Source organism: Hoplias malabaricus, chromosome 17 (genome assembly GCF_029633855.1).
Source record: "Hoplias malabaricus isolate fHopMal1 chromosome 17, fHopMal1.hap1, whole genome shotgun sequence".
NCBI classification, from domain to species: domain Eukaryota; kingdom Metazoa; phylum Chordata; class Actinopteri; order Characiformes; family Erythrinidae; genus Hoplias; species Hoplias malabaricus.
Window position 1 is genome coordinate 23,985,967 of NC_089816.1, and position 12,663 is coordinate 23,998,629.

Sequence of the window (12,663 nt, forward strand, 5' to 3'; positions counted from 1 at the left end):
TCACCAGGGGTCTGACGCTGAGGTGGAAGTTATGTTGATGTTCACTGAATTTCACAGTGCGACTGTTGTTCTTATTTTATCTTATAATCATTCAAATGAAGCCCTCTGTATTTCCACAAATATAGCTTCTTCTTGGCAATTCTACTTTGAAAAGGAGCAACAGGAACATTCTGGCACCTGTAAATTCACCATTTTAGGTGGAACGGAAAATCTGATAGTTGCAGTTCTTAATATTACCAACTATTTGGCAAAAGGGCCAAAAGCCATTTCCCACTAGTCATTTGGAATAGACAAAGATAGTAGACCACAGTGTTGACAAAAAACAAATAATAAGTGTCTCTTCTGGTGAATTTGCAACCATCAAATTCACACCCAATTCATATTAAACATTTTTTTATTAAAAGCTTAACAAAACAACAAGAAAACCTCCAAAAGTTACATTAAGAGACTAAAAGAGTACAGTACATCAGAAAAGAGCACAGGCACATAATTGTACAAAGCTCACAGGTGTGTAAACAGTTAATATCTCAAATACTAGACTTTTCAGGAGTTTTCATCGTGGTCCGTATCAGTAACAGATTTGGTCGACAAAACCAAACCAGGTGAAGGACGGGACATTTAAAACTATTCCCTTTCACAAATGCTTACAACTACAAAAAGAAATAAGAAGCTGTGTCAGATTCCTCTGGACAGTGAGCCTCTATCAAGATATAGGAAAGAAATGAGTGCAATTGGACAAATAGGCAATAAAAACAAAGGGATAATATGGCGTACCATTAACCGCTACTTTCCTTTAAATTTCCCCTCGCATCTGCTCTCCACTGGACCGATATGATTTAGATTCAAGGAGGAACTCACTGCTGACAAAAGGGGGGAAAAAAACATAGTTCCACTGTTTCACAGCCCAATGCTGGTGGGCTCATACAAGCTGTGCCCAATTGTGTGCCTCATAAGAGGCGTCTACAAACATCTGGACATACAGAGCTTCTGTCAGATGACCAATGGTGTTGTATCTATACATCTATCTATATTTTACCCCTATGCTACTTAACAGCACTAGGTACAGTTCATAAACCCTGGGGCATTCTGTGCCTTTATTGTTTGCGTAAATGGTCAAACACACCTGACTGAACTCAAGAAGGTGTTTACAGTCACCTGACGAGTCCAAACAGGTGCACTGGAGCAAACACAGCACTGAACAAACCCACGAGTCCCCAAAGCTGTGACTGGTAAGCATTGGCAAAAGCTCCGCAGCTGCCAAGCAAACAGCAGGGAGGATATGGAGGGGCATCTACAAATCTGTCCTGGCAGAGAGTGTGATTGGACACAGCCAGCATGGATTTACAAACAGATGTAGCAATGTGGGATCAGGCTGTGACGCATTATAAACCTGGGAAACTGGAGAAACAAAGGAACCACAGAAAGTGTTTTTTTGAACAGCTGCAGGGAGCTGTGACAAATCTCACAGTATGCGTGTTACGTTAGCGTAAAACAAAGCTGAAGATACTTAATGAACAAGGACACTGATGCAAAACAGCACTCCTGCAGACAAATCAAAAGCTATTTGACTTGCTTATGATGCCCCCTTGTGGAGAACTTTAAGCCTGCTAAGCATGAGTATGTCAATAGCTATCTGAGTGAATACAGGCTAAGATTGAGTTAAAGATTCTTAAGTGTCATTCCATTCAATTCAATTCAATGCTTTCATTTAACACTGAGAAACTGACCATAACAGATGACAAATTAATCAAGGAGCACATAAATAAGGAATGTAGTTCAGACAGCCAATCAGCAGTCTAGATTTTTACAGACTCTGATGAGACTGGCTAGTAAGCTACTGAAATCAAAGCAAGGACGTCTTGGTATTAAAGCAACTTTGATAATAACTTTGACACACAGTCCTATTAAAGAACAATTTCTTTAGTTTTGAACGCTTAAATAAATCACATTTTGGGTGAACTACAGCTTTTACAAATAAGCAACTCACAATTTAAAGCATAAAAATATGCACTGTGTTTATATGCCAGCACTAACAACTGCAAATGTGCCTTTAGACAAATGTTATAAATGGCACTCTATGAAGCTGGAAGGTTAAGCTGTAATAATGCTTGTGTAATGGTGCATTGGTGCAGTTATTGTGGTTTAAATCCCTTCTTTCTTAAAGACAATCAAAAAAGTCCAAGACCTCCTGGAATACCTTTAGAAACAAAGAAAAAAATAGTGCATTTTAACTAAAAGTGGACAGTGTTGGAAATATCACAATAATTTATGCTTTTGTGGTTTGTGAATAAGTTGGAATAATAAAAAAGATTCAGCACCGAAAAACATCACCATATTTTAATTAAATGGTATATGAAACACTGTGGGTAAAAATCAAACAACTCATTTATCACTATCAGATTTCAGTCTGACTTTGGAGAGATATTTGACTGGCAAATGCAAACGCATGTGGTTAAATTCTTATCAGGAACCAATCCAGACAACAAGTCACCTAAAATTATCAGGTGCACACCACACCCACACGTTTAACATGACACTTACTTGAAAGTTTGTGAAGAAGTATGAAAGTGTGATGACAAGTTTCCTGTCCATTTTGCTGTACCTCCAGCAGTGGATAGTTTGACCTGTTTCAAAGAGGCAGCGTCATATACTGAATTAGACCTAAACCTAAACTATGGTATGAACCAGATTCTTTAAAAAGAATGTGTTATTTTATTTTATGCCATGTTTCCTGAACTTTAAACTCTAACTAAAACGTGTCAATGAATACAAGTTGCCTGAAAACCCACATGTCCTCACTTTTAACATGACACCTAAGGTACTTACACAAATGTGAACAGGTGTGTATCTACAGGTGAAAAATGCTCTACTTTGCCCCAAGAGGCTGAATTCGGTACAGCACCGATTGACTAAATAAGGTACATAGAATATTTAGTTGAACATTGAAAGTTTTATGTACAGGGGTTAGACAATAAAAAAAATGATATATATATACAGGGGTTGTACAATGAAACTGAAACACCTGTCATTTTAGTGTGGGAGGTTTCATGGCTAAATTGGAGCAGCCTGGTGGCCAATCTTCATTAATTGCATATTGCACCAGTAAGAGCAGAGTGTGAAGGGTTAATTAGCAGAGGGTAAGAGCACAGTTTTGCTCAAAATATCGAAATGCACACAACATTATGGGTGACATACCAGAGTTCTAAAGAGGACGCATTGTTGGTGCACGTCTTGCTGGCGCATCTGTGACCAAGACATCAAGTCTTTGTGATGTATCAAGAGCCACGGTATCCAGGGTAATGTCAGGATACCACCAAGAAGGACGAAACACGTCCAACAGAATTAACTGTGGACGCAAGAGGAAGCTGTCTGAAAGGGACATTCGGGTGCTGACCCGGATTGTATCCAAAAACACAAAACCACGGCTGCCCAAATCACGGCAGAATTAAATGTGCACCTCAACTCTCCTGTTTCCACCAGAACTGTCCGTCGGGAGCTCCACAGGGTCTTTATACACGGCCGGGCTGCTATAGTCAAACCTTTGGTCACTCACGCCAATGCCAAACGTCGATTTCAATGATGCAAGGAGTGCCAATCTTGGGCTGTGAACAATGTGAAACATGTATTGTTCTCTGATGAGTCCACCTTTACTGTTTTCCCCACATCCGGGAGAGTTACGGTGTGGAGAAGCCCCAAAGAAGCATACCACCCAGACTGTTGCCACTTTGGGGTGTTTTGGAGGAGCGAGTCAGGAAACGTTTTCCTCCACCAGCATCACGTAGTGACCTGGCCACTGTCCTGCAAGAAGAATGGCTTAAAATCCTTCTGACCACTGTGCAGGACTTGTATATGTCATTCCCAAGACGAACTGATGCTGTATTGGCCGCAAAAGGAGGCCCTAGACCATACTAATAAATTATTATGGTCTATAACCAGGTGTTTTAGTTTCATTGTCCAACCTCTGTAGGTCAGAGTAAGTTAATCTGTGCACTAAACCACTTCAATATCAGTAAGTGCCCCTAAAGTTGAAGTTTAAGTGAATTGAAAAAGTGAGTACATGTTTTGACAGAACACTCTGTACCTTGAGCTTTCTGCTGGAATCTCCCCGTCTCATCTCCTAAGCCGAAGCAACCCTGCTCAAAGCTGATCTGGTCATATTTGTCCATATTGGCCAGAACACTGCCACTGACAGGCAAATAGAGCGTGCTTCCATTAGGCTTCCAGTTCTCAGAGTAATACACCCCTTTCTGGCCATCAATTCTCACAAAGCCACCTACAAAAATATATACGTATATACAAATTCAAGATGTTAGAGGACAGCGTTTAGAGAATGTGTTTATGTGTAATTTTGCAAGTGCAATGGATGTAAAAAGCCTCTGAACTTTCCTTCCTCTGTCAGTTCGAACTCTTCCAAACAAACCTGCCGTGAGGGTGATGGAGGGAGTAAATCCAGTTAGCCCACCCTATTGGTGCCTACATGAGTTGGACATGGGTTAGCTGGGTTCAAGTGGCCCAGCTTCTAGTTGGGCTGCCTATATAAAATGGCACCCTAGTAAACGTAGGCTGGGAATTAGATTAAATTACTACACAAAGAAGCAGAAAATCTGACCTAACTGAAATGTTAAGGGAAGTATCAACTATAAATAAGGAAGGCTGGATTTTCATAGAAATGTAGTCTTGTGTTTTATGACCCATGCGGGTGTATTTCTCACAATTAAAATTTACAAATCAAGCAGGGTAAGTTTAGGTTTGAAAGTAGCATGCAGCTATTTAATATGCTCCAAATGTACCTGACAATTTATTGAATACACCAACTATTTTTACGTTGCAACTCTATCAGCACCCACAGAGGCATGTGTTGCACCTACTATGTTTTCTGGCTGGTGTTTGGAAGGAGAATAAAGCTCCAGCTCCATTTTGTCCATCTTCTGTGGCTCCATTCATGCTCATGTTGTTCAGTTCACTTCGTTTTCGTTTGCTAGGCATAAACACCGCAGATCCCCATCTCTCCTCCTGAGACCGGACACTGCAGGACTGGTCCATCCACTGAGATTAGCGGTTTGTAATAGCTCACTGTAGATTGCGAAAGAAGTCAACTGCGGGAAAAAAAGCAAACGTCTGTGATGAAGTGCAGGTTAAAAGAGCTCGTAGTAGTAGTAATAATAATAATAATAATAATACATTCACTCACGTTGACAACTTCTTTATCTTCTGCTGCTTTCTGTCCTACAGGGTTTTTAACGTTTGTAATAAATAAAATGTAAAATCTTTCCAAAAATGAAGTGCTTCTGAGGCAGGCGCAACAGCAGGCTGCTTCCCAAATGGCTCCCTCCTCCCTACGAAGTGCACACTTTTAGGAAACAATATAGATATAACTGCTTCTAGTCCATAACCGCATTTGTGGCGAGTAAGGCCTTTCACCTTACTATGAGCTGACTCATGCCTGTATAACATTGAAGTGAAATATTTGGGCATAGACGCCTTAGCTCTTGACCTACGAAGTACACTCTATAGGGCGTAAGACGTTATTTGGACTTCAGCCGACATTCCCTACTATGTGTAGCCCTGTGATTACGCCTGATTAAAATGTGTAAAATGTTATGTTAATAACGGATAAAACATGTTAACATTGCAACAACATGGGCTCATTTCACTTCCAATACTACTGTGCGTGACGCAGAATAATTACATTAATGCGTCCAATATAAAATCCCGTTTTTATCTGAGCCCTGTAGCCGTGTGTGAGTGCTCAGGGTCCGGCCGAGCCCACGTGCTCCTCTCCCTGGTTAATGGTGTCCTGTTGGAGAGGCTTTGGAGCTTCGCTGACCTTCCCTTGCTTTATCCAGCGCCAAAATGTTTAAAATCGAAGGGTTGGGGCCGAAGATGGACCCTGAGGAGATGAGGAGGAAGATGCGGGAGGATGTGATCTCCTCCCTTAGAAACTTTCTAATTTACGTGGCGGTGCTCAGAGTCAGTGAGTATCTCTCTCGTACATCATAATAACAATCATGTTTTCCATATTTATGATTGGCTGTCTCATCATAATGACTTGACATCACGTATATTCTTCATAATTAGCATCTAGGTCGGACTTAGTACCTCAGATGATTTAACCTTTCATAACGGCTTCACCTATGGCTAACTGTCTAAGGTGACCAGACATCCTCTTTTACCCGGACATGTCCTCTTTTTTAGACTTAAAAAAATGTCCGGGCGGAATTTCACAAAGGTCCGGGATGTTGTTTTTCTAGAGTTTATATAGAACTTGGAGAAGCTTTTCGTTCGCAAACTAGTCCCGCCCTCCCCTACTCCGATTGGTTCGCTTGAGTGAGAATGGAGCGTGGTGAAGTAGCATAAAATCTTCTGATTGGACGGTCTGACTATAGAGCTACCGTTATTGGTCGCTATTGAAAAACAATGTCGTTAGGATACAGTAGGTTATAAAAATGAGAAATCATTATAATAATGAATTATCATTGAGATTATTTATCTAACGTTTTTATATAATTGTGAAAAATCATTGGATAGTGTGTTTTGTCATTTGTAAGTTATCTTTGTCTCTTCTAAAGCTCAGCTGAACAGGATTTACTAAATGCTTATTTATGCTAGCTGGTAACATGAAATTAATTTGTTGTTTCAGCACCCTATGTTTTGAAGAAGTTGGACAGCATATGAGAGAGAACACTGAGCACCATGTTGGACTTTCATCTGAACACGAGCGCATCCTGAAACATTCAGTTCATATCCATGAAAATTATCAGTCAAATGTCAGCTGTGTTGCTTTTTTACTTTCCTGGATGAAGATGAATGTACTTTATTTTGAGTCTGAGTTTTGCACTGGTGTTGTCCTTTGTGTGTGTAAAGTCATCCGTCTGCAGGGATGTCATGGACCATTCTGTGTTGATCACTGGACATGGACTAAGCAATAAACCCTTGGTGAACTAAGCTTCCATCATCACACATCTTTGGTTTCTTATAAGATCAAGTTTGATGCCACACAAAATCCTGAGAGTTGGAGTTCTTGTACTACATTGCAATTTATTATTAATTTATTACCTGACAACATTTCTAATAATATAAATTGTTACAATCCCCCCATTTTCAGCTGAAATAAGTATCAACAATTGTCTAACTCTTTATGAAAGCAGTTTCAAAGGAAATGTGTGAAACAATTGGCAAACAATGGACACATGTCTGAAATGTCTAAAGAATTCCTTTAGCACCTTAAACATACATTTTTACTCAGTGAAAACCGTAGTGAATCAGTGGGATATTACCAGATAAATATTCTTTTTGTAAATAATCTTAGGGAAAACACCTCAACAATGTACAGCTCTCATAAATCTAACTTAAGTTCTGACAGTAAAATGATGGGATAATTCACACTAATCTTAACAAAATTAACATTTGGAGGGACCAAAAAATAATAATAATCACAGGAAGCTCCCACCCAAAGCCATAAAAAAATATGACTTTTCATATTAGAATATACTCCTAACTCTCTCTTATAGCATTTGATTATAGTATCTCAAAAATGATCCCAAACATTTAATGCCATAGTATTTAAATTATGAGAAACGTATGCCATATAAACTTGATGCTACAATTACTAAGCCACAATTTGAAAATACTAGCAATTATGGATTATGCCATAATTAATTGAGATCATTTACTAAAAGGCTACTAAGTGGTAACAAGCCTTAGATAAACATCAACCCAGACATACTCCAGTCCAATCAAATTTAATGTGCAGCATCATCTGAGATGATTTTATTAAGACATTTATCAAGTAGTGAATAGTGGAGTGCACCTAGAGCTTCTCCGCTCTACATTACCACCAACTGTTATACACATGAAGGCCGTGGAGTGCTGGTGTTTATATTATGTCCCACTAGGGGGCGCTACAGCTTTAGCTCACTGGGCATCGTATCACCGCTCAATCCGGCCAGCAGGTTGTTAGCGGTGAGCTGAGCCATTATGCCTCGTGTGGAGTATGTTGCACTGCCAATATGGGGAAGAACCACTGCAAAACAATAAAAAATATATATAAAAAGAGTTAAACACTATCATGAGCAGAATTTTCCTACGTGAAGGTTTTTGCATGCTTCAATGTATTTTATCAGTCAATGCAAATTTGTAATTTGCTTATAAACAACCTGTCACACATCGCTCACCACAGTTTTTGAGGGTCAACAGCGGATGGTCGGTGGGCAGCGGCTCTGGTGTTGTCACATCTAGCCCAGCTGCAGCAATCTGACCGGCAGAAAGGGCTTCAAACAGGTCCTCCTGATTCACAACAGCTCCTCTATAGGAATGTCAGTGCAAATTTGAACCTAGTTTTAGTAAAAATTTTAACTTGGTCACTAAAGCTGAACTGTTTCCAGTGTGCGCTGTGAAGTACAATGAGCATTTCACACACCTGCTAGTATTGATGAAGACTGCTGTATTCTTCATCTTGTTGAAAAAGGCTTTATTACACAGTCCCTGAGTCTCGGGGGTCAAAGCACATGACACGACGACAAAGTCACTTTCACACAAGAGTGTGTCCAATGGCACTGTTCAGAAAAAGAAATATTCTAAATGGCACAGTGACTCTTCATGCATATCATTTTATTTGGTTTGATTGGTTTAATGTGGAGCAATGTATAAGGAGCTCCAAACTATACACATTCATTACTTTGATAGGTCAAGCATGTGGAAAATACCACATACATCAGATATGTTCATAGTAAAGAGAAAGGAATAAAAAGAGCAACAGTAGAAAAAAGAAAAAATGGAGGAATGGAGAAAGAGAGAGAGAAAAAGAGAGAAATAACACACAAAGTGTCGAAGCCAGACTTTACACTGCTACTTTTAGTCTGTGTTCATTTCCTCTTTTTCTATTCATTTCTGTACCGTCAACATCTCTTTCTGTCTCAATCGCACATACATTAAAGTCCTTCTCTGTGGCAGTCCCACAGCAGCCACTGCCCTGAACATTTTAATCTGTAACATGACGAATCAAAATGTTAAAAAAAAAATATATATATCTGTGTTCTCCCTCTCACCATATTCTCCATTCACTTCTTGGGCCTGTGGTTTTGGTTGCCGTCCTGAGTAAAGCAGCCTCTTCACTCCAAATGGTTTCAGCCTCTGTGCAATGGCAAGCCCTGTAAACAAATACATAACTGTCACTGGTCAACTACTCCAAGCAAGTACTTCTTATAGTTCTTAAAGTTAGTGTTTAACCACTCAAGGACCTGGGTGTGATACCCCTGTATTATGTATTTGTGTGTGTGCATGTACCTATACGTCCCAGACCAATGACTCCAACTGTGCTGCCAGAAAGGCCATAACCACAGAGCCACAGGGGCTTCCATGTGCTCCAGCCACCACTGGGTGAATATCCAGAATAATGAAATTAGAAGGAATTTGGGGATGAAATTGGAAATTTGCTCATATGAACAACAGATTAAGGCAATAATAGACTGACTTTTTGACCTCCTGTATGCCCTCAGGGATTCGTCGAGCTGTAGCCAACAGAAGAGCTACTGTCAACTCAGCTGTAGCATCAGTCAGCACATCTGGAGTGTAGCCAACCCTTATTTCTCTGAGAAAGAATGATTGCATTACTTTTAAATGTTATACAGGAGGCATAATGTGTGCAGCATATACACGGGTGAATAATAAACAGTACACATTATGGGATTTTGCATATGAGTATTGCATATGAGTATTTTTCATACTCACCGTTTCTTTATCTCATCAATGGCAAGGTGATCAAATCCCACGGACAGAGTGCTGATCACTTTCAGATTCGGACCTAAATAACAAAAATTCACATACACAAATTTCATGCAAATCTTACTGCTCTGAGGGTGCAGAGTCCTAGAACACAATCTGTTTAAAGTTTTAAAAAATCTTTCTTCTGGATTTCCCTCCATTTTAAGTGACCTTGCATCTTTTTTTTTTTTCTGGACAGGATGCCAAAAGAATAATTTATATTGAGTTCAGGTAATGAATGTGGATATCAGCCACTCAGACTGATCCCAAAGGTACTTAAATGGTGCTTCTTCATTGCAATGAATGCAGCCCTGCTGCTGTACAGTCCGGTGCTGGGAGCATTATACACCACACTTGGCAACAGTCTTTGGAAACAACTAATGTGGCTAAAGTGACGGGAACCTTTCTAAAGTTAGTACTTTCGATATGATATACACATTTGGATCACTTTGACTTGAAGTGTTAATGGGCCTTAGATTGACAGCCCATTTCTTACACACATATCCAGTCACACCTTGTTAGCAGCTTCCTGTACTTAGCCACGGTACCAGCCTTGCAACTGCTGCATGTGGGCACCAGCAAAAACTGGGCATAAATGAGGAAGCAAAATTTAGCATGTCACAGCCTAACTTCCTGTTCCTCTTGAAGGTCAGATCAGCATGTTCACTGTTATCTCACCCAGCAGTGAGCATCATTCACTCATGCTCAGATCCTCCTTGGAGATTCAATCTTACACAGGCTTCTCAGTGGGCCTACTGAGCCAGAGGCAGAAGCAAGTATTTAATTAGGCATGAACTTCAGATCAGAATAAAAATCAGTTTCATTTCACAAAGTATGTTATGCAAACAATGAACCAGTCTTGGTGACTGCATACATGCATGATATAAACAGGCAAGCTATTGCTTCTAAGAACATTGGCACATTTAATATAATGATGCTATATCACCAGTCTGTGCAGAGCAGAGCTTACACACTGTAATATAACAGTGAGTAGTGTGGGCAACCTGGGTGAAGTCAGAGGAGCTACGACTCTCCCAAGAGCAGTCGATATTCTCAGTAGTTTGGGCTGCAAGCTGCACTCAATGTTCTTCAAATCTTAATGTTTCTACTACTGTGAGAATTTGTGGCCACATTCTGAGCTCTTGTTATAGATTAGATAAAACCTAGGATGGTTTATCTAGGAAGCTCAAGTGAGGAAAGTCACAGAGCTCTTCAGTACAACTCATTCTACTGTCAGTGTTCATGAATGGACATTGGAGAGCTGCATTCTGAAAAACTGGAATTAGTTTTCAAGGACAGTGAATATGGATTTAATGCCAGCCATAGTATAAATCCAACTAAACCACAAGTTGTTTTTGATGGCTCATGCATGTAGTTCAAGCTCTAAAAGCAGAACCATACCAGCTGCATCCAGCACCTCAGCATCAATACGGTCAGACAGCAGGCAGAGAAGACCATGAGCTCCTTCTACCCCCTTGAGGAGCTCAGCTTGAGGAACAGGCTCATCGGAGTCCCACACAGACACAGTACATCTGGACACAACAGGAAACTTGACAGGTTAAATAAGACCTGGATACATATTACATGTCAATAGCCTAAAAGCTGTGTATAACATGAGAAAAAAAATGCATTTAGATACAGAACAGTTTATTTTTTCAGGATACAAATAAATATTTAATAGAAATTAAGTTAATTAATTGTACTAAAGAACTTCAAATGATTTGCCCACATTCCCTCTGTGGTACATTATGTTTGCACTGAAATAAATGTTTATATTTATATTCATAAGCTGCACAACTCCCAATCTAACACGTAGGGAACTATGTGGGTATGACCTCCTGCACTAAGATAGGGTTAAGTGCACAAAGGAACATTAGACTCAATAACTTGGTATAGTCCCCCCAAAAAAATAAATTAAATTCTCCTCTACCTGGCGGGAAAGGGCTTTAATGGCTATTCAGAGGGAATACAGCTGACAATAACGGTGATAAACACGGCTAATGGGTAATACTAGAGGAGTTTGACGGTTTATAAACGATTTCTAACGTTACCTGCCTGTAGTTCAAGATGAACCTTAGCAAAGGTCATAGAGGAAATAAACTTGACCCTAACTTTGCCAGTCAAGAAGAGCAGGAGTATTAACTTATAAGTGAACCTTGCTTAGCTGCTCCGGTTTTAAAGTATTTTCTGTTTCACGTCGGACCTCCGTGTAGGCTATCTCTTCTGTTTTAGATAAACCTGCGTACATTGCAGCTTTCTGTAGGAGCTCCATTCCTTCTGGAGGAATACGTCTCGTCACGAACACTTTCAGTGGAGATTGGGCGCTCATGGCGAAATGCAGAGCTCCCAAATAAACTGAAGATACCTTAGAATATTGATGTTATTATGTGTAATGCAACAAAAGGATTTAAAATCCCTCTAAAGCCTCACAGCGCTGAGCTACTTGGCTCTAACTACTTTGTAGCAGCGTGGTGAAAGCATAAGTCTCTCACTGCGCATGCGCAGCGTATGGTCAGGCGGCTAAAGTAATATCATGTGGCTCTAAGCAGTTAAAGTTACACTGCAAGTTGAAAAATTTGTAGTCACTCCTTCAGAGTTATATATATATATATATTTATAAATGCTGCAGTAACTGTCTCTTTTCTTCAAGCATTTCTGACATTAGATGTTTGAATATTTCAGAGGATATTTGTTTGCATCAATCAGTCATCAGCTGCTCCAACAACCTTAAAGTTATATCATATGCCATTTTCCAAATCTCTTTAATTTGCTTGGTAAAGTATGAATGATTACATCAGTAACAGTTTATGTGAAGAGCTATGTAGGATGTAAATGTCTGTGATTTGGCTATCAGTGTCAGCCTCTCTGCTTTCCGTTCAGGTGTAGGCAGCAGATGGTCAG

At 39.9% G+C, this 12,663-nt stretch overlaps 3 protein-coding genes across 3 annotated transcripts; 1 reads left to right on the top strand and 2 right to left on the bottom strand.

The window, feature by feature from the left end:
- Positions 1–409: 409 nt before the first annotated feature.
- Positions 410–5,782, bottom strand: si:dkey-109l4.3 (uncharacterized protein LOC559137 homolog). Its single transcript, XM_066648969.1, has 5 exons — positions 5,192–5,782; positions 4,869–5,096; positions 4,082–4,273; positions 2,542–2,624; positions 410–2,197 (listed from the first exon to the last, which is right to left on the bottom strand). Exons 2-5 carry the CDS (start codon positions 5,041–5,043, stop codon positions 2,159–2,161), a joined length of 489 nt encoding a protein of 162 aa, XP_066505066.1. The 5' UTR covers positions 5,044–5,096; positions 5,192–5,782; the 3' UTR covers positions 410–2,158.
- tomm5 (translocase of outer mitochondrial membrane 5 homolog (yeast)) lies at positions 5,733–7,049 on the top strand. The gene is made up of 2 exons (XM_066648970.1): positions 5,733–5,974; positions 6,641–7,049. Exons 1-2 carry the CDS (start codon positions 5,854–5,856, stop codon positions 6,673–6,675), a joined length of 156 nt encoding a protein of 51 aa, XP_066505067.1. The 5' UTR covers positions 5,733–5,853; the 3' UTR covers positions 6,676–7,049.
- A 52-nt stretch (positions 7,050–7,101) lies between these two features.
- Positions 7,102–12,250, bottom strand: grhpra (glyoxylate reductase/hydroxypyruvate reductase a). Its single transcript, XM_066648968.1, has 9 exons — positions 12,009–12,250; positions 11,164–11,294; positions 9,730–9,802; positions 9,473–9,589; positions 9,286–9,374; positions 9,048–9,149; positions 8,420–8,555; positions 8,175–8,305; positions 7,102–8,023 (listed from the first exon to the last, which is right to left on the bottom strand). Exons 1-9 carry the CDS (start codon positions 12,089–12,091, stop codon positions 7,902–7,904), a joined length of 984 nt encoding a protein of 327 aa, XP_066505065.1. The 5' UTR covers positions 12,092–12,250; the 3' UTR covers positions 7,102–7,901.
- Positions 12,251–12,663: the final 413 nt, after the last annotated feature.